The 22,432-nt window shown below is 44.7% G+C and overlaps 1 protein-coding gene across 13 annotated transcripts in view; it reads right to left on the bottom strand.

Annotated features, from left to right (window-relative positions):
- ABI1 (abl interactor 1) overlaps positions 1-13,417 on the bottom strand; it is a 76,700-nt gene extending 63,283 nt beyond the window's left edge. For 11 of the 13 annotated variants that reach the window (XM_068673668.1, XM_068673672.1, XM_068673674.1 and 8 more), the window contains exon 1: positions 13,136-13,400. In XM_068673668.1, the coding sequence (XP_068529769.1) occupies positions 13,136-13,252 (117 nt within the window). In that variant the 5' untranslated portion in view covers positions 13,253-13,400. Of the gene's footprint in view, positions 1-13,135 lie in introns of all 13 variants that reach the window. The other 2 variants (XM_068673677.1, XM_068673673.1) reach the window with 2 other exon arrangements.
- Between the last annotated feature and the right edge of the window lie 9,015 nt (positions 13,418-22,432).

The raw sequence follows: 22,432 nt of genomic DNA, 5'->3' as shown, positions 1-22,432 counted from the left end.
AAGACAAGCAACGTCCTAAAACTCAACAACCTTCTACAAGAAAGCTTCCAAGACCACCTTTTCTTTCCAGATCCTCGTTTTCCAGCCCTCCCTACCTGCAGGCAGGCTTGGAAGCACACTAGACCGCCTTGAGCAAGCAAGGTTAAGACAACAAGATTTAGCATCAAGGGTCAAATGACAGCACGGCCTCACCATGTTCAGGTAGCACAGATTGTGTGTCAACATCGCTCCGAACTCATACACCAGGGTACCTCAACAGCTGTTTGAGGGATAGCTGCATACAAGGCATAGCACCTGCAGAAGCATTAGGTAAAAGCAAGGCGGCTCGAAGCTATGCTCTGCCCTGCTCAGCTCCAGGAAGAACCCCAGCGTGCCGAAACACAGAGCCAGGAGTCAGCCAGGCCTTCAAATACCGGCTGTTAAAGCGCCCCTACTTCAGGAAGAGCTGGTATGTTGCAGAAAGTCACTGAAAAACAACCTCCGTGACTGTAAAATCTGGGCAGCTGCTGCGAAGGCAGCCTACAGCCACCACAGTATTTTTGAAACAAAGAAGAAAGCCACGACCATTACAGGGTCAAGTTCTCTTTGCAAACTTTGTAGTACTACATGCTCATTTAGGTCTTTTCCAGCCTGAGAAGATATTAAAAATAGCAGGCATGTCTCTAACCATGGTCAACGTTCAGCTGTGCTTGTGGCCTACAGATGTTTTTATGTTTAAGTTCAGACTTTCTCTTCCCGAGATGCTTCTTCTCTCAGAGAGATTAGGAGCGTGCCCAAAACCAACATTCAACACATTTTGGAGGTTAGAAAAAAAAAAAAGGAAAGAAAACCTGAATGCAGTAACAATGACTCTCAGATCTAAGGGGCTCTTTAGATACCTCTTGGTTACAGCACTACAGAAGTGAGCCTACCTGGCACAGAGCTGCTGCTGATCACTCAACGTTTTGAGAAACTGGCACCCTCCCGCCAGCAGGCAGTCATCTGAGGGCTCACACATCTGATACAACCCCCTTAGACCAGAAACCAGCAGATCCTCCCAGTTCTGCAGTAGCTTGCTTCCCAGCATAACACATCCCCTCATAACACACAGGTCCTACAGTGATCTCATGGTGATAAAGGTGGACTGCAATATGAGGACTGATTTTTTATTTTTTTATTTAGCAAGAACTTAATGTGCAAGTGGAAAAAAAAAATACCATAAACAGCTGTTAATATTCCTTCGGCTTCTGTGCAGCCTGGGCCTGGCTGTGCACTTTTTATCTGATAGCACTTGTAAGCACATTACATCCAGCCTCTATTGGAAGAATCATTTCCTATAAACATTAAAATTTGAGTCTACAGTTAGCAGCAGCATTCCAAACCCTTACATATGTAAGCTCATTTGAACACTGGGGTGTTTCAATTGCAGCAAGCAGGAATTTAACTTGTCAAAAAACACAACAGAACAAAACAGATGGCTCAGGAGAACAGAGAGGAGGAAAGAGAGGAATGGAGAGCCGGGAGTATGCCACAATTTCTTTCCCAAGAAAAAAGTGAATAGGCCAGCACGTAACTATGAAATAAAAGTGAATGTGGTCATCTTCACATCCAGCAACGTAGAAAACTTAGAAAAAACAACAGGAGACAGAAAGTAAGCTCTTCAATAGGACATAAAATACCAACATCAGGCGAGGTACACAGAGGAACATCGGCCACAGCCACCCTGCCGCGACCTGAGGAGGAAGCACTCCAAGCGAGTCCTGTGCCTCTCCGACCTGCTGGCAAGGCTTCGCAGGGATCTTATCTCCTGGTAGCTAACTGTGATGTGAGCAAACACAAGCAAGGCCAGGGCTGCGACAATTGCATTTCGTAAGCCCTGTTTGAAACTGGTTAATTTAAAAGAGTAAGCAGCAAAAAAAAAAAAAAAGTTGTGCGCTATAAACGTGCACTAAAATTTACCTAAGAATTCACAGTATTTACATGCAGATGAAATGCTGCATAAATAGGGGGATAGAAGAAAGACTTTTATAAAATACAGCTTACACACGGAAGATAAGTCCAAAGCAAAGCTAAGATACACCTACAGAAAAGCTGGAGACGGCTCCTTTTACCACCTCCCCTCCCAACCTAAGAGCAGGTTAGCTCTTAGAAGAACTGCTTTTCAGCTTCCCACCTTGTCAATCTTGAAAGGAAATTGAAAAACACTGCTGTTTTCCTAACCACAATAGGAGAATTTTCTTATCAATCCAAACGGCCACATCTTTGCACCCATTACACTTAATGGTGCATTTTTCTTCACTTGCGCAGCGGTTAGTTTGCATTTAGTCATTTTCTGAGGAGGCAAGAAGCTAAATGAGTATCTCCTGCTCATTATTTATGCTCTCTATTTGCATAGCTCCTTCGTAACTGCTCCATTAAACACCTCTTTCTCTCCAAGGCCGATTTCCAGAAGCCTCCTGCTTCCTGAGGCAGCCGGGCTTGACACAACACGGCCTTCCCCACATGCAGTCCCCCGGGCCAAGGACGCCGTACAGCCACGACGTACCTGCTTCAGTTCACACCCCCCCACTCCCACCAGTGGGGATATAACCCCTTAAAGTCATCTAGGATGAAAATAAAGCTACCTTTCTAGCTACCTGAGGTAGGCAGCAAGGAACTAGGAGGGGTATTTGCTTTTAATGCTGTCTGCCATGTTGCAGCTCACGAGACGGAGTGGCTGAACAGGGGCCCACACCGAAGGGGGTTACGCGTGCTCCCAGTTCCTCCTGTGCTTTATTCTTGTCAGAGCTGCTCAATCCCTTTCCAACCATTCCCATTTATTATTTATTATTCACCACAGATTGTTCTGTATCAACTCTTAAGCATTCTCCACAACGTGCTCAAGCTCCCCCACCTTCCTCATTCAGGACCAAAACCAGCAACTTTCCTCTCCCCGGCAGAGGAGCAGCAACTGGTTTGCTTGGCTCAGCCTCTCTCGGTCCCAGCAGACACCTCTCAGCCTCTGAGCCATCGATATTCCCCGCGTCGTATTGACAGGAGCCAATTCCACAGGGCTAGTTCATGGGCAGGAGGTTTCCTAAGAGGGACCGTGTGCCAGAAAGCTTTCCATTGATTGCTATTCTTCTCCAGCAGTTTAAGAGACACACTGCCAGAGAGGGATGTAATACACATCTAGAAATGACACAGCCACTTTTCAAGCAACACGAGACTTCTCACCGAGCGAGATGCATTGTACGAGCCCAAGCTTCAATTACAGCTATGGCAACAACAGTTTCCCCCAACGCTCAAAGCGAAAGACATCTTAAGAATTAGATAGAGAAAAAAAAAAAAAAACTGTTGCCATTTAAAACAGCATGTTCTTGCAAGGCTCCCAGACAAGTCTCAGGACTACTGCAGCAACCAGATCATCTCAGTGCTGCGAGAACATACGGTATGCTGCAGCAGGAAACACACCCACGGTATTTCAGAGAGCCCTTCCAGAGCCAAGCACTTCCAAACCAGACACACATTTTTATCTAATGCAGCTGAAGCCAGGAGTTTGCATCACAGAAACAACAGCTCCTCCCAGAGATTTAGAAATCCTGCAAGTCAGCCAGAAACTCAAAAGCCGATTTCCAGCCAGGTCTCCAAGGATCTTGCCAACCTAAGTGCATTGATCCATCATACCTCTATTTGTTAGCCTGATACTCCCTGGGCCTTGGTTGAAGCATCATCCAAGCCACTCGCCACAAGGACTCACAGGGGAACCCCGGAGGCTGTAATCCTTTTTATAAAAACCCTTCAGGATTAGGTCCAACCCTGCTTTATCAATACAAACCTACTAATGTGTGTTAGAAGAATACCACCCCCGATATCACCAGCTTTCCCTCGGTGTTACAGGATCCAAAGCCTCCAACCAGAGAGGTTTTAAGTCCTCTCCACCTTTTGGTCTCACAATAACAAAGGGACCAGCTTCCTAAACAAGGCAGATTTCTTACAAATGAAAGGCCTGGCTGTATATATTTGAGAGGCCCCCTAAGAGGTTTCCTAGTAGACAGAATCACAGAAGTCTCAGTGCTCACAGCATCTCTCTCCTGAGCTGCCTTGTGTTTCTCTGTACTCTGCTCATCCTCGCATCCCCAGGTGGCTACAGACCACTTCAGAGCCAAAGCTTTAACCCAAACTTCATGTCAATCAAGATAATTTAAAAGAGAAATGTATATAAATGCCTTCAGTAGCTGCAGTTTGATGAGATAAGCTAGTATTCAAACCCATGCTGCTGGAAGCTGTTTGTCTGAAAGGCATCATGAAAAACAGCCGCATAATTTAAACTGTAACAGTAAAATACACAATTAAATAATAGAAAGATTAATTACAAGAAACAGGCAAGGGAGAAGAGGTTTTCAGATGAGAGCTGAAATGAGACCGAAAGTCAATGAGGTAGAGAGCAAGCGCGAGAGAAACCGTCTGTTTCAGAGGCAGAAGCTGTGATGAGAACACTTGGCATTAATGGCAGCGAAACAGAAAGTCCACAGCACTTGGCAGCAGGAGCAGAGTCAGAAAACAGATCTAGGAAACAGCCTGCAGCAAACAGACCAGAGACTTTAACGGGGAGAGAAAAAAAAAATCAGCAAATTCATATTAAGATCAGAGCCTAGCAGAAGCACCTGGAAAGAAAGAAATATTGTCACCGGTAACTTTTAGCAATGCCCTAGTGACTAACGCGACTTGCTGCGGGGATGTGAGAAGACAAGCCGTGGCATGGCAATAGCAATCATGTCGACATTATTGCAGTAGTCTGATGCAACTGCCTGGACAGCTCGTCCTTCTCTTGTCTCAGGCGTTTTCTTATCTCAGGCTCCAGAAATCGTGGAATTGTTGCACTGGGCCCACGGTTCAAGTATTCATTTGCAGCACACCTGCTAGAATAAAGTCAAGCAAGATGCTCAACTGACAATGATTGCCACAGGACAAATACTGGTTGGCAGATTTGCTGACCCACCCCCCCACAGTACAAGGAGATGAGATGATGAAAGTGAAGATATGCATCTTGTGAAAGATTAGCTGGAGAGAAAAAAAAACACACACACTTGCCTGATAAAGTATAACTTAGAAAAAGCATTATCTTGTGAAATACCAGCATAAAAGTAGCCAGAAGAGTTGACACATCAGGTTTTTTCCCCAAGGAAATCAAAGTATTGTTACAATTCAAGTAACAAACAGGCCATTTTTCCTTGGAACTATAACTTGAGACTACCCCATAAGAACATTTCATTCAACTCTACAGATATCAAATCAGCATCTGCTTTAGTAAGCCTCCTCTATCCAAGTACCAAGAAACCTTCCTGCTTTCTTAAGAAAAGTCCTAATAGCACATTTTACTCCTAGCTGTCTCAGAGGTTACAATTAAATTAGGAAAGCAGTTCTAAGTCTCTTCTCCACGAGTTCTTTAACTGCTCAACACCACGCTGCCAGAGCCTCCTTGCACACGAAGCAGCACGCCTGCTCTTCAACTTCTGCTGTTCGAGGAGTATGCGTAGTTAGTGGCTTGGGGCTTTTTGGAGAAGGAGGAAGGAAGAGGGAGGGAAGACACAGTGTCACAAATATATCTGCTATCTTAACATAAGACCTAGTGAAGGCAAGTAATCTGCATGCAAAAACCAAAGCATAAGGTGAGCAACAGCCCCTCTTGGGGCAACAGTTATGTCCTAGCCCCCAGAAGAGACCATCTTTACTCTTCTTTTAGCATATTCTACCATGTCAGAAGATGGTACATATCTCCTGCAGCAGCTGTGACGTGACTATCGGAGGAGAAGGCCAAACCAGCAGAAGTTTTGATTTTCAGATCCTTTTTCTGTTTGCCAGACCCAGCAGTTACTAATGGAAAACGTTTTATCTGGAATCTCAGAAAAAAAATGTTATTAAAAATAAAGTCACCGTGTAAATGGTCGATCTTTTTCAGAGTAAAACTAATCTGTTCTGTGAGCTTAACTGACAGGTTGGCTAGCAATTTCATCTCCCGTTAATACAGAGTGCTGAATTGTACAAGTTATATCTCAAAATGTTGCCCTCGCATTTCTTAGTGGAAATTCTCTTGCAGGAGGTCCCCCCCTCTTTATAAAACATCTGCATCCTAATAACAAATCTACTCTCTGCAAGGAAGCCTTCTTACATGACTGCTAACAGCATTAAGGGCTTGCATAAGCAATGAGTAACAGCATTTGCATAGCACCAAGCAGAGGTGGCACCTACATTCTTATTAACCATCGGAAAAAAAATGCATTCCCTCTAACACCAGGAAGAGAAGCTTTGAGTTCTGCTTTCGGCAATACCTGGATTCCTCAGAGAACCCACCTGGCAGAAGCTCTCTATTTTTATTTTGCTACCAGGCACGAAGCAGATGAAATGTCTGAGGCAGAAGGGGGCCTGCCAGGCTGGAGATGAAGGGGGAAAGGCACCAGCAGATGCCACCTTGCTTACAGGAGCGCACCGGGACCTATTCTGCACAGAGCCCTGGTTTTGGCTTCCGAGTGCCCCATTCAAGTTTTGAGCTGCAAGGGGCTGTTTGTACAACCCCTGTGAGACACCACGTCTGTCTGTCTGTAGCTGCTGCCCCGCCGGCGAGGTCAGGAAGAGGGAGGAACCGTGCTGAGGCACCCTATCTACCACTACAAACGCGGCGGTTACTTCCCTTTTCTGCGGGGTGGAGGGAAGGGAGGATCCCTGGGACCGAGCCCACCCGTCTCCGACACCGGTGCTCGGATTTGGCAGGCGAGGGGAAAGGAACGGCCTCGCACTAACACCAGTGCTAAGGGGAGCAAGGAGGCTGCACCTCGTAGCCAGCCCGCTCGATAATTACAAACAAGCCTGGGCACTGAGTAACTGGGGGCCCACGAGTCCTTTCCTACTGGGTAACAACAAATAAAAACCACACCGCGGCCCTTCGACTCCCAGTCACTAATTAAGGACTGAGTGCTGGCACTGAGAGGGATAAGACACCCCCTTATCCCTCAAGGATGTCTCACTACATCGGCGCTGACGCTGCCTGCACAGCTACCACCCCGCTGCTCTGCGGATAAATAAGATTTCAGAGCTGTCAAACACAGGCTGCTTTCACTACAGGGAAAGAAGAGCGACATCTTCTAGATCCTCTGCCAAGACAGCAGTGCCCACCAGCAGCCAGGCAGCGCCGGGAGCACCACGTAACTGCTGAAGTTTACGGGACTGAAAAATCAGCATCCAAAGCTTCTCGTAAGAACAGATAAGCAACGCTCCGAAAGGAATTGCTCCTAATGAATTCAATGACAGTTTCAGGCGTGCGTTTTCCCAAGGGATTCATTCATTGCTCTGTCTCAGGACACCGTGTCCCTGTTTCTGGAAATCCGCACTTTCTGCTGTGCTGTAGCGTAACAGAGGCCATCCGGGAGGCACTGCACTTCCCAACAATCGGGGTCTGTTCCCAAATCTGACAGCACGTCCCTACACGACCTTCCAGGAGTTGGTTATGAACTCTACGCCTCTATTTATGCTTCTGAGAAATGAAGACAGTTTGAAATACTACACAAAGACATTGGGAAGTTGAATCGTACTGCTTCAAAGGTTGGTTTTTGTTGTTAAACTTAGACCAGCAGCACAGATTAATGGGAACTTTGCCCTCGGAGGCGCAACACCTCCTATTTGTACACAGCCCGTCCCTCCGCTCTTATCTTCCCTTACATGTGATCCACTTCACAACCCGTCCTGAAGGCCCAACTATTTTCACTTTACCATGAGTTACTGACTGCACCGAGCTCCCAGAGCTCTGGAGGAACAGAAATATCAGACAATTGCTCCTCTTACAGGTTCTCTCTTCCTTGCAACAACTCCACGTGCCTGGTGCAGCACGAAGATCACGCCTAATGTACACCCACCACAGACGACCTGCAAGCATCTTCGTTCCAGCACAGGAGCAGGAGGAAGGGAGCAGCACGAAGTGCAGGATGCAGTACTCACCTCACACACTGAAATTAATGCAAACATTTCAGATTTGGAAAAGCCGATTTCCTCTCAACCGCGTCTTCTGGACACAAAACAGACGTACGCTACTTTAGGATCCATTTCCTGTATGCACAGGGCAACCGCTTGGCCATGTAATGAAGTTGTTCTCCTGCCTTCTTGCTGTTTCCAAGCTCAACATGCAGCTGTATTTTCCAAAACAAAGACAACACGCTGGCGCAGAAGACCGATAACCCAAAGCCACCAACCCGTACCCGAATGACTAGAAAACAAAACACACACACCTACAAGCAAACAGTGCTTTTAACCAAAACATTTGCTGTTAGCATAAAACGACCTTAAAAGGGAACAGTGTTTCAAGTATAAGCGAACATCTTTTCTTAATTAATAGAAAGAGTACGATTTAAACCTACAAGGGATAGTGGATGACACGTCCATATTTTATCTTACAGAAAGAGGGCTGGCTTCATTTGCTTTTTCCTGTAAAGCGTTCCAAATTCAGCAAGGAAACCAGAAAAAAAATAGCCCTTATTTACTCTCTTGATACAAACCAATTAACCTATGAACATAAAAGCACGTAAGTTCCCACAGCACGTAAAAGATTTGTATTAGGGACAATTTAAGAAGTTTATCCTTTTAAAGCAGGCCATTTCCTGCATCAGACATCCTGAGTGAGCCGCTCGCTTTGCACTGTGCTAAGCTACGCTACGTTCCACACCCCAGGCATGAAACCGAGTGTCAGAGCTGTTACCAGCATTTAAGGAAAAAAAAAACCACGACAGAAGAAGTTACTTCCCTTCCCCGACGTCCTATCTACTGTAGAGGAAGCACGGAACATTCAACTGACTGAGCAGAAAGGATCCTTATACGCAAACTGGAAGATCACATCAGCACTTGTGAAACTTCTTGCATGCAGCATTTCCCCTCTACAACACACATCCATTTCTCTACCAGCTGGAAAGAGACTTTTAATTTTTTTGTAATAGCCAACCTGAAATCTGTCTCTGCTTTTGTCTGTGTCACCCAGAACACCTTGTTAACTCTCCATTCGGTTTCCACATACCGGTTGGAGGCTACAGAAGGAAATAACATGACAACAAAAACGCACACGTTTGGGCAACACGGTACTTACTTCCTTAATACGCCTTTCACTTAGTTTATTTTCCACAGCTGCTGAGTCTACCCACTGGAGACCACCAAGAGCAGAACTGACACGAACAGTACGTATTCCGAGCTACTCGTTTAGAGGGTCTCAGTAACGTTAAAACCGTATTTGAGCTTAAGAAAAATTCCAAGTGCATCAGAAGTAAAGAAACTGGTGACAACTGATGATTATGCACAGGCAGATTCAAGGCTATACAAGATAGCCAATTTCAACCGTAGGGGACAGTAGGAGGGAACATTTTATAGGCAAGGCCTCCATGCTTGAATCAGCTGAAGTTATTCAAAAGGAAGTCATCAGCACGCTGACACTGGAGACGCTCATTTCCCGTGCCATTGCTAACACTCTTTAGGCTAGCTATTTAAAATGAATTCATTAAAAACTGAAAACAATTCAATTCAGCCTGAAAAGTGATTGGAGAATCTCTCCAGTAGCTCGTATTCTCAGCTGAAGAATCGTAATTAGAACCGCAAGTATTTTAACTCCATCTGTTATTTCTGTCTCGTGCTGATAAAGTTTTCATACTTTTCAGGATACTGATAATACAGTTCCTCACTACTATCTTCAGCTTTATACTACACATTTTCAGATAAACTTTCACCATTCCACACACCCCGAAAGAGCTAGTCTCAGATTTTATTCACAGACAAGAGGATTTGGAGAAGGCTTTAAGCACTTCAACTTACACGTGTATGGCATTTTTAAAAATAAACTTTTTTTTTTTATTTCCATTTTAAGATAGTTCTACCACTCTCCCCCCCATCACTGATCTAACGCTACGTTATTATACAAGTAAGGCTCCATCACCAAGATAGCAGTTGGACCAGTATTCTAAAGAGCACCAAATATAAAACATTTAAAAAACATCTAGAAAAATGTAACTTCTCTACCTTTAACACAACTTACTTAGGGAGATGAAAATGTACTTTCAGTTAAGTGTTCAATATTCAAAACCTGCTCTTAAAACTAGTGAGCTGAAGTCTGATCTAAAAGCAAATAATCTACCTACTTGTCGCTGAAGCTTCTGACCAGAAACATAACAGACGTAAAGTATCTGGCTACAAATTAAATCCAGTAATGTACCTATAATTCCTTTTTGCCTTGTAGCCAAAGCCAAAATCCCCACTAATAGAATCACAACTTCCTTCGATTACTACTTCTACATTTGGTTTCTTTTCCCTTTTTCTGTCTCCCTCTCTTTCCCTGTGCTTCCCAAGACTGCCGTCATACTGTGGCACTGCAGTGCTTTAAGAACTTATTTGCTTTGCTTCTTCTGATTTTTTTCCCCCCCTTACTATCAGATAAAATCAGATTCTAGATAACCTGAATACATATGGTCTGTGGGGCAAACTGCGTTACCGCCTGGCACTCTGACATATTGGCAATTTGCCCTAGCAAGAAACTGCTTCCCACTTTTCCAAGAACAGTGATTTTCACCTTGAGAGGCCCAGATGCTGTCATCTTTCCTAAATGCTTTAGTAAAAGGATGCTTACTGTTGACAGCTAGAGTCACCATCAGGAAAGCAAGTTCCATTGAGGAGAGTATTTTCTTCTCCCCACCTTTTTTTTAGGGATTCCTAAAGACACTGAAGGCAAATTTTCTTCAAGAAATCATCACAACTCTGATTTTTACCAGAACTATTCCTAGATTAAGTGTTGGAGATAAAGATGATTCGTATGTATTCTAGTATTATACAATACTAGAGTTTGAATACAACAATATCTTGGGGGGGGGGGGGGATAACACGACTTACCTGTTAAAGTGAACAAAGAATAAAAAGCATGAAGGGGAGATTAACAAGAGTTTTGAATAAAGAGCCAAGTACTGTTACTGTAAATTGTTAATATCACACTTGGAATAGCCAAACTTGTTCCACCTCCACGCCACAAGGCAGCACAGGTGGCGGTGCACAGTAACAGTCTTCCTACAGAGGGGCACATAGCCTTTCAGAGAAAACCCAAATTCAAAGCTATCCAAGCTCCAAGAGGCCAGATTGACTCAATTACATGCTACAGGCTCAGATATGAGGCACAGCCTCTTCATATCTAACACTCACAGAATGCTCAGATTCTCTGTTCCAGCCTTTTAAAATATTATTATTATAATAAAATGCTCCCTGACACATTGACCAGCTCAACCCTTTAGCGGCCCCACCATGGGCACCAGGGCCATGACCTGTTGGGCAGTCCAACTGGAGAGCAGGTGGCTTGGTACAAAGCACCGATTAAAAGAATAACACCCACCTCTGTCATTCAAACAAAACAAACAACAAAAAAGGACTTTTACTGATATCTCTGCGATTTTTACTGGGTTGAGTAAATGCACAAGGGATACATTTTTCAAAGCTACTGCCTTAAGTCCTTATTAGGAACTTTAGCTTCTTTCCAAAAGGGGTAAACACAGCTGTACGTGGATAACCAAACTGCAACAATCCCACACCCAGCTGACCTTGATACCCGAGGTGAAAATGAACTAACAATTTAAAAAAAAAAAAAACAAACACTCCACCCCAAATGACTGGATGGGAACTAGCTTAAGTGCTGGTTTACTTTTTTCTTGATTTAAAAAAAGGCAAGTTTTAGGACCCTGCAGAGAGTGATGTAACCGAAGATTCTCTAACTTTCTGACACGGGGAAAAAGTCAGGAGCAGGAGACAGGTCAAAACTTGTGCCGCAATTACCATGCTCATGTATTTGTCATATTTCCCATGAGTAAAACCAAATGAACCTCGCCTCTCAGAAGCATTTGTATCAGCAGCTTTCTTTGGGTGGAGCAAACAACTCGGAAGAGTAAATACACATTAACTCATATTACCTCACATACCAAAATTAAAGGAAAAAAAGCCTTAAAAATATGGCTTCTTCATGCAGTTTTAACCCAAGTACCAGAATTAGCTCATTAAAAAAAAAAAGGACTTCACAACACATTATTAAAGCTTTATTTTCAAATTTGCTGCTCCATGATTACAAGTAGTAAGGCAGCTCAGCAGCAACAACGGGGGCCAAAGGTTTTAATAACCTGTATTAAGGAATCATTGCAGGTAGCCTAGCATTACGTTCAACAAGTTCACTGTACAGGCTGCCTAGCAAGGAGTTTGTTTGCTCTTCCCCTCCTGTTTTCTGTTCCTCAGGAAGGTTTAATCCGAGCATCTCTCGCTGCCTCTGTATCCACGCCATGGCTACACCTACAGACCTACACTGAGCGATGCGCGCTGCAAACCCTGCAAAAAGCCTTAACGGCATGAAGTAGCTTCACAATAAAAACCGACTGAAAGGCCAAGAAGGAAACCAGGGTTAAAAAGAAAAGGAGAAATCCACACCGAGCGGTGTGGGCAACGGAGCCTCCTCCAGCATCTCGCTGCAGGATGTGGGAATCGCCGAGCCCCCGAGAGGCACCGATTGCCATTTTGAAACACCGCCCCCCGATAGTGCCCGGGCAGCTCCCTGCTCCGGCTTTTTAGGGCTGCGGCACACCGGGAGGGCTCCCGGGGGGGAGGAGATGGGGCTCGGAGCCCCCCGGCAGCCCCCTCAGGGGGCCGCTGATGGCGGCGGGGAGGCGGCGGCCGCCCGTGAGGCGCGGAGCCGCCCGCCCCGAGCAACCGCCGCCAACCGCCGAGGGGCGACCGGAGGCAGCGGGGGCCGGGCCGGCGGCACCGGGAGAGGCTCCGCCGCCCGCCCTCCGTGCCCAGAACGGGGAGGTCTCCGGGATGTGACTCATAATGAATAAATACAGAGCTGGGGAGGGGGGGGGGGAAGAGAGGAAAGGAAAGAAAAAAAAAAAAAAAAAGACACACCCTCCGAGCCCGACTGACATAATACCCCCCCCTCCTCCCTTCCCCGCCGGAGCGCGGAGGGGGAGGGAAAGCCGGTGGCTCCTCGGTTGGGAAAGTTGAAAGAAAAGGCAAAGCCGGGGGAAAAGGGAGCGGGCGGGCGCCGCGGTGCCCCCGAGGCGGCTCCGGCCCCGCAGAGCCCAGCCCAGCCCCGGTGCCGCCGGGCGGGCGCTGCCCCGCCGCCCCTCACCTGGATGTAGTTGTTTTCGCAGTAGTCGGCGACCCGAGTGAGGTTCTGGTAGCTCTCGAGCAGAGCCCGCTTGCCAGAAGGGATTTCCTCCTCTAGTAACATCTGCAACTCTGCCATTTTCCACCCCTCCGCATCGCTTCCTCTTGCATTAAAGAGACAGCGGCAGCGCCGGGCTCGCAACCCGCCTGGTATTGTGGGATTCCTCCTCGCCTCGCTTTCGTGAGCTCTCGCTTTCCCCACCCATCCTTCCGAGGGAGGAAAAAAAAAAAAAAAAGAAAAAAAAAAGAAAAAAAAAAAAAAAAAAAGCGCTTTGCAAAGCAAGCCGGGAGCTGTAGGCGCAGCTGCTCCTCGCCGGGCGCCTGCGCGGGGCGGGAGCGGCTCATGGCGGCCGGGCGCTGCCCCGGCGGGGAGGGCGGGTTGACATGGCGGCCGCGCGCTGTGGTGGCCGGCGGGGCGAGCGGGCAAGGGCGAGAGGGATCTCTTGTGTCTCCCCTTTGTCCCCCAATAAAAGTCCCTAAATAAAAGTCCCGCTCGCAGCCGTGTTGCCCTCAGGCAGCGTGGTCTCCTCAGGAGAAGGCAAAAGGATTCGTCAAGGGAAGCGCTGCCCCGGTTATCCGGCGAGCCGCCGCCTCCTGTCAGGCTAGGGGGAGAAATTTGGGAAATGACAGCAAATGGTGGCAGGAAATTGCTAAAACAATAGGAGCAGCGCAGCTAAGCCACGTTCAGGCCAGTGGGGAGTCCCTGGCCATGTGGTTGTCCAGAGGGAGAGGGGAATTGAATGAGCTGTGTCGAGCTTTGCAAACGTCTGCCCAGAAGTAATAATTGACAATTCTCATTTGTCTATTTATTAATACCAGAAGAAGAACTTAAGTGTTTGTCTGAGGTAAATACATTTCTCCTGCCACTCTCTTACCTCAGCCGTTACTCATCATTACTCATCGGCTGTGGAAGATAAGGGGCTAGTGATTTTTTGGGACAATTTTTTTTTTTTTTTTTTGGAAGTGAAATGCTGTTTCTGTGGTCATAGCAGAAGAAAAGCCAATAACAGCAGGTGGTTTCTATGCTGGGATGGCCAAGCCTGCCTTTCCAGTGAGGAACGGTCTGAGACGAAGCTGTTTCCAAGGCCTGTTACTCATGCCTTGGCTTTGCCTGCCTTTTTTACACACTTTCAAGTGCAACTGGTATCAGTCCTTGCATTTTTTTAGTTGTCCCAGAGAAACCCAGTGAAATATCAACACATTTTGGAGAAGTACTTTCTAACTCATCATAGTAAGAGCAGACAGCCTCATCTCTCCGCACAATTAATTGTATGGTGTATTGTATGTCCACTGTCCACCAGAGTCCATCTTCTGTTTGCAGCACTGAAAACTGCTCTGGTCCAGACCTTTCAGTGTACCTGCTAGTGTCTCTACGTCAAGGTGGAGAGAGGAAAAACAGATCATCCCCCTATGAGTACAGCAAAGTCCAGCATCTCAGTCTTGAACCATGGAAGTGAGGATGAAGGGAGGGAGCCTGGAATGGACTGCTGGGTCCAGGAAGGTCTTTGCAGCTCCCCATGGCTGGCAACAGCTAGAGAGATTCTGGGATGGGTATTTGAGTGCCATCTGGGACAGCAGAGGAAGGAGCTGGTACCTGCACAGCACTTGCTGTGGGACAGGGATGCATCTATATTGCTATCTTCAGATGGCTAATTCATTTGGCAGCTTAGCAAAATTGTTTCCAAAGTGATTTAAATAACTCTTTTTAGGACAGCATGTAATTTCCAATAAAACACTTTATTTTGGATTCCAAGTGCCTTTTAAATGTGAAATAATTAAATGTGATCTGCATCAACATTGAGATATAGACAAGCCTTTAATAGGTCCCAGGGCAAGTGTGATTACAAACCATCCTGGGCATTGACTTCTTGTTTTCAGCTATTACAATACAAAGACAAATTTGATTTCTCTATTCAGTCAGGCTGCAAATTGCTGAGCGCCCAGTGGCATGGATGAGTCTGTAATTGCCTACAGATCACAGACTGTCTTCATTGACGCTGTTAGCATCCTCAAACATAGCACAACTGTTGTCAGCTATTCTTAAAATGTTATTGCTGCCCCTCTACCGAGAGACTGCAGATGCATGGGACCTTGCACATCAACTTTTTTCAGTACGTGAAAATTCAGTCGTGTGTGCTTTGTTAAATACATCGTGCTTCACATCAGCAGGCAGCCAAGTCCTACAAGCAGATGGCAGAGCAGCAGCTGAGCAGGGCAGTGCTGGCCCCCAGGCAATGCACCCACCTCAAGCAGTAGAAGAGAGGCTCCAGGAGGGCTCACAGCCCCTTGCCCTCCAAAGGATCTCCACCCAAAAGGCCTTGCACGAAACTAAATACATGATCTGCCTCCAAATGTGCTCGCAACTCAAGAGGACCTTTGAAGACCCCATCAAAGAGCGCCACCTTGTGACATCTCTGGCTGCACATTAACCTTCCTGGCGCAACCGGGGTGTATCCCGATGGTGAAAGCTAGGTACGACCTGTTGTAGATGAGGATACACCCAAACTGGTTCCACGCTGAGCTGGGTCATCTCTAGCAGGACTTTTTAACCTAGTGCCATACAACCCCGGCAGCAGTGCTGCAAGGGCCAGGCAATACAAGACACACTAAGATTCATGGTACAGTCATGCTCAACTGTTTAGATAGAAAGCAGCCTTGTAAGTTGCTGCCCCGTGCTAATCCTCCTTGGTTTCAGAATGGCTCTGCAGGGTCACTCGAGCGTCTTTGCGATGAGTTCTTCATGTCTGAGGTTCTCAGAGGTTTTATTGTCTCAGACTCAATAGACCCAAGCTGTCTCCATCAGCATGCATGGTGTATACGCCAAGCGATTCCAAAACACCTAAAGGCATAGGGATATTTGAGTAGCTATGCCACTATAAACCCTTGGACTTGAGCTGACCTTGTCTGAAGACACTAGTGTGTGTCTAAACTGCGTTCAGTGGATTGTCCTCTAGAAATTGTTACTTAAGTTACATGCAAGTGTGCAAGAGAGCTGAGAGCTAAACTTTTCCTGGCTGGAGAGGGTGGAGTGAGAGAGAAAAGAATGTAATGATGCTCCTCAAGCTCTACCCAAATGACCACCTAGATGAGATCCCATTCAAAGTCAAATGAGCTTATATACCTCTCAACTCTTTGCCTGAGGTTTGCTCCTCCTCAGTGGGCCAGACTGATCTCAAGGGGCACTGCTGTCCTTATGGGACATAGTCCATTTTTGACTGGAAGAGAAAAAATATGACTTCTAAATGCATCCATTTAGAATAGCATCAGAGTAGTAGTATCAAAGCAACTTCTGCACTGTAATTTGTGTAGCTCTGTAGCTGTCTATTCCCTTTCTAGGGCACAAATTGACATGTGTCTTTGTTTTTCCCTTGAAAGCCGTACTTCCTTCAGTCGTGTTGATTGGAAAATAACCATTTATTTCTTGTTGGGCTGTTTCTCGGCTGAATCAATTCCTGATTCAGCTGTTTCGCTGCACAAGCACTTTTGACAGTGCAATGGAAAGGGAGATGAGGGATTTGAGGGGGCAGCTGGAAGCACAGAGGCCACAGGGCCTATTCAGATGAGCCACATCAGCTCTGCTGCCAAATGCCAAGCCTCACGTTCCTGCAAGAAAAAAAAAAAAAAAAAATGTTGATTACAGCGATACAGGTATGCAAGTGTAGCTGTACTGGGGCAATCCTGTGTGAATACGTAATTTTTTTTTTAATTTTTTCTTTCTGAGGCCAAAAGTTGCCTTTTTAATATTTCCTACAGCAAATTAGAAGTAACCACACAAGAAAGCAGGTAGCTGTGTCAGTTTGCTTTCCAGTGCTTTGGATCTAGCCCAGAGAGCCTTAAGAACCTGAATAATTAACCATATTGATATTTCAGTAATCATCAAGGGGTGTCTGACTATTTCAGAGACAAATGGGGCTGTTAGCACTTCTCAGACAATTTATCAGGCTCTCTGCACTCCCATGAGCATCTCCACATGTGCTTTTCTTCAATTAATATTACTAAGGTTTTCGTCACAGCCGAAACAAGCGGCAATGCTCCCTCCTGCCTGGCCAGGGCAGCGGGGTGTTTGCGGTTGGGCTGTGTCCCCGATCCCAGTCCAGGGCCCCCTGGAACCCCCCTGCCAGTTGCTAAGCAGCCGGCGAGCTGTGCGAGGCAGAGGCAGCACACAGCAGCCAGGCATTGCTAGGCAGCCCGACAGCACAAAAATAATAAGATCCACAAGTGCTGCTTCCAGAACACGCAAGATAAGAGCGGCACAAAAATAAATAGTTCTGCTGTATTTTGGCGCGACCTATCGTATATTTGCACTTGCAGGCTTTCGCCTTCTGTCTCAACCTCGTTTTTCATAAAGCTCTCTCCTCTTCATCCCTCCTGTGTGCTTATCATTGCTCCTCAGCAGTGCTCTGATGTCAACAGGCCTTCCTCTGCTCTCACCCCCACGACCCTTTTCTCAATCTGTCATCTCAGCTGTTTCCCTCCCGTGCTCTGCTGGATCCCCTGTTCCTTTGGCCTCTTTCATTTTGGTTTTCATTCTTTCATCTTTCCCAGCTCAGCCTTCAGGCACCTGCCTTTCCATTTTCACTGCGCCAAAGAATTCCTCCCATATCTTGTGTCCAGCTCCTGATCTCAGCCCCCACTTCTGCCGTCCCTCCCAGCTGTTCATCACGAGGTAGGCTTTTCTTCTTAATCCCCCAAAAAGCTGCATGGCATGGAGGAGAGGGCATCCACTGCCCTAAGAGTGTAGGAAAATGGATGATCTAGACTATGGTGATGCAGTCATAGGTATGCAGAACCTCAAGAAAGTTCATTTCTTCCTTCCCAGACCAAAACCAAGTCACATGGGTATTGTGTGACAAATGACAAGATGATCTGCTTCTTACTCCAGTAACAAATAAGGCTAAACTATGGAGAAAGAGTGGCTACAAAGCTGTGCAGAGGAAAGGGATGTGGGAGTGTTAGTCGATGCTTGCCTGAACATGAGCCAACAGTGCCCAGGTGGCCAAGAAGGCCAACGGCATCCTGGCTTGTGTCAGGAATAGTGTAGCCAGCAGGGCCAGGGAGGTGATCATCCCCCTGTACTGTGCTGTGCTGTGTGTTAAGCTGTGGGGAGCTGGGGGTTGGCCTCTTCTCACAGGTAACTAGTGATAGGACTAGAGGGAATGGCCTCAAGTTGCACCAGGGGACGTTCAGATTGGAAACTAGGAGACATTTCTTCTTAGAAAGAGCAGTCAGGCATTGGGACAGGTTGCCCAGGGAGGTGGAGGAGTCACTGTCCCTGGGGGTGTTCAAGGAAAGGTTGGACGTGGTGCTTAGGGACATGGCTTAGTGGGTGACATTGGTGGTAGAGTGATGGTTGAACCAGATGATCTTGGAGGCCTTTTCCAACCTTAATGATTCTATAAAGCAACCACATAAAGTAGGAGGTGGATTTCTGGCTGTGATCCTTTTTACTAGCAAATATATTTTTTGTCCTTCTTTTATATAATGGCTTTGGGGGTGGTTAGTCTCAATACGAAAAGAATCAACCCCATTGAAGAGAGAGGCTCTGAGTGATAGTCATCTTTCTGAGTGGACCCATGCAGGTTTGGCTCCGTCATTAGTGAGCAGGTTGGAATTTCCTGTTGGAGGATGACAGTCCTTTAAAATGGAAGCTTTTCTTTGATATGTATATATCCAACAAAACTTTCCCTGGTTTCTCACCCTGCATAGAGCTTCTGAAACCAGAAAGACAGATACCTTGCCCAGAAAAATTAATATCCTGATAATTAGCAGTGATATATAAGGGAATGTAGCAGATCCAGAGACAAGTCTGCCATGTCCCTGACTTGAAAGCAGGCACTGGAAGGTTGATGCCTTGTGTCAGCAATGTCCTACTCACTTTACTCACTTGGCTCTTTGGAGTAAGCATTCCTAGCAGGGAAAAAAAAATAAACACAGCTCAAGGTCTTGAGAAACATTTTGAAGTCTCAAAACATCATTAGCATGATTTCTGTTCCGTTTTGCACCACTTAATAACAGCCATGAGACTAACACAAACTAAAATATTCCAGGGTGCAATGCCTAAACCTGTAGAGCCATCCTAGGCTTAGTGGGGCTTATTGGATCAAGTATTATTTCCAGGGTCATCAGGAGTGTAACTGCTTCCTTGAGACACGGAGCCTAAGATGGCTTTGCAAATTCATGCAACGCTGCTAACCATGTCTTGGGACCTCTGGCTAGAGTTGAACACAGAGTTAATAAGCTCTTCTGGACTATATTTGCTATACACAGAACTGAAGTGTTTCTGTTTGCTCTACCCAGAGCATCCCTAATACCTGTGGCACCCAGGTTTTTCTAGTGTCATCATTTCCCAGTCTCCCATGATCCTAGATAATGGAGAGTTGACTGTCATAATACCATCGTCTGGTTTTCATATACACCTCAAAGCTGATTAGTTCACTGTTATGGGTACACCTAACTGCAACCTCTAGCCTAATTTATTTTCCGTCTTCATTACTAATTTTCTGTATGTTAATTGAATGGGTAAAACCCAGAAAGCAGTAAATGGGTATGTTTCAGTTCTCAGTGTCTCACAGCTAACATTTCATTTCTCTCTGTGGATTTTTGATTTTTTTTTTAAATCAATTTAAAATATTTATGTATGTCCATTTTCATGCTAAACAAAAAGAAATCAGAGGCTCTTCAAAAGGTTCTCAGCATAATGCAGAGCATTAAAAGAATATATTAGTGCAAAGACAGTTTAATTGCACAATTGCAATTTTTCATTATATTTGAGGAAATGTGAGCATGGACAGGAATTGCTTTTATATAGTTTCTATTTGAAAGATTGGTGTTTTTCTAAGGCCCACAGTTTTTTGATGGAGATTAAAAGCATTCATGTTCTGTACTGATTAATTGGTATGCCTCTTTTGCATTTAAATATATACTTCATTGAATTGCAGCTTTCCATCATAAAGCAGAAAAGAAGAAATAATTAAATGATAACATCATGCTACTACAGAAAGAGTGCTATTTTCCCAACAAAAATAAACATTTGACAGCAATTCTGCAGTGATAGTATTTTTCAACACAATAGTAGGATGGCAAAATAAGTCACAGCATAATAAGGGTTTTTTTTTTCAGTAAGTAAAAACACATTAGAGTTATTGGGTCTGTTCCAGCTCCCAGTGAAACTGTAACGCTTCAACTGGAAGCAATATTGAGTCTCCAGCATTCAGTGGCATTTGAAAAGGAGCACTATCTTCAATAGGCATTGAAGCCAAAAGTAATGGGATTGGATGCAGAGCAACCCTCAGATGCAGTTGTCTACCAGAAAATCATTTCCACACTAAGATAACATTGACATCCTCCTTGGTATTGTCCCAGTCAGAGTCCAAACACAGACTGTGCAGATAATGAGGGTAAAAAAGTCATTACACATAGACCGAGGCTATTCTCTGTTGGGAACATTTAAAAATAAATCAGGCCATTCAGTGCAATCTAACAGAATTTAAAGGCTAAGCATTGGCTATTCAGAATAAATATATATATATTTTTTTTTCTGTCTTGTTATTTTTCATTTTGTAACAGGAACAATCTCTTGTACCTATGAGATTGATTACATGTCTCAAACTTAGTTTGGATATTAATCAATCTCAGCAACCTCTTATTGTTTCCTGGAGCATAATGCAGTAAAAATTGTCCTTTAATTACCACTAATGAAAGTTACCTCCAGTGGAAGCGAATATATGCCACTGGAAAATGACGTGGTTCAGAGGGCAGCAAATGCAAATATGAGCCATCTTTATGATGCATAGGCACAATTAGAAGTGAATATGCAAATTTCCAGTGGCAGCTTCCTGCAATGCTCAACAATTTGATGTCAACATTAGCTGTGAATGTTTCCATTTATTTGATTATAACTATAATAATCCCACAGTATTTTTCTGGACAGTGTGCTTCCTGAAGGGCTGGGGACTTTTAAACGCTGTCATGTAATAAATATGGACTTATTCAGAATTAAAAATGCTATTATTATTTAAAATATTTTGGAATGCAGAGTGGATTAATTATGCTTGCCATCTCATGTCTTTAAATAATGGAACTGGCCGACGACCCTTCACTCCCTGTCTGGCATTTTTGCGATTCTCAGAAGTTCTTTATTGTGTAAGGTGGTGCCTATTCAGGTTTTTACAGTGATGGAAAACATCTGATAACTAGGTATCTTTGTTCATAAACAAGGGAAAAAAAATGGCTAGATTTATGTAATACTATTCTGACCACAAAAGAGATCGAGATGCTGTTTTATGTGGAAGATATACTGTAATGTGTGTGAAATTTGTTAAGTTTCCCCTGGTAATGCTTTTCTTTCAGTTGCTTCTACCTTTGTCAGTCATACTTTAACCCTAATAGCACAAATTTCTATTTCAGACAATTTTTTTTTTTCTTCAGGGAATATTTAAGAAGGAAACAAGGAGAAATGAATTCTATTCAATCCATTACAAATATTTCAGCCAAGAGGTTAAAGCCCCAGCAGCTCTAGATTTTGAATGAGGACTTTGAAATTTGGCAGAAGGTAATTTCAGGGACATGCTTCCTGCTCCTCGTGATAAAATCTGCCATTTGGTTAATTCATAAGTTTCTAAAAGCACTATGCTCTCGGCAGAGTTTTTTAGAGTTAGGATACATCTAAGGAGGAATTGTGTGCCACTGGTGATATTTCACTGTGCACTGCAAGGGTCAAGGGATTTTCTCTGTCTTTATTCTTGCTGAACACACAGTATCACTGTGAAAGGAAAATGGTGTAGAAGGATTATATCCCCTGTCACTGAGAACACATATACTGTACTATATATTAATATAGAATTAATATAGTATTAATATAAAACACTATATAATCATACACATGTATATATATTATATATATGACCAGTTATTCCTGCTATGTAGTGGTAATTTGCTGTAGATCTGAAGAACCAAATCCTGATTTTGGTCTTGATGTTGATCACACACTGAACTCTTAACAGGTTGAAACAACATATTGACCAGTTAATTATCTAGCAGGCACAACCTATGTGTGACCATCATCTTATGGGCTCATTGTTGATGAGACTTCATAACCTCCTAAGCTGATGTTTGGCTTGGTATCACACATGCATACATACAATAAAGGAGGGGAGTCTTTTTTCTCATACAGATTTATTTAAACAGACTCACTTTTGAAAGCTCTTTCGGTTTCCAGAGAAAGAAAAAAATGTTTTGTCAAAAAGAATTGGGATGAATA

Source organism: Anas acuta, chromosome 2, assembly GCF_963932015.1.
Source record: "Anas acuta chromosome 2, bAnaAcu1.1, whole genome shotgun sequence".
Classification (NCBI taxonomy): Eukaryota; Metazoa; Chordata; class Aves; order Anseriformes; family Anatidae; genus Anas; species Anas acuta.
The sequence above is the reverse complement of the archived record's forward strand: the minus strand, read 5'-3'. Positions and strand labels throughout refer to the sequence as shown.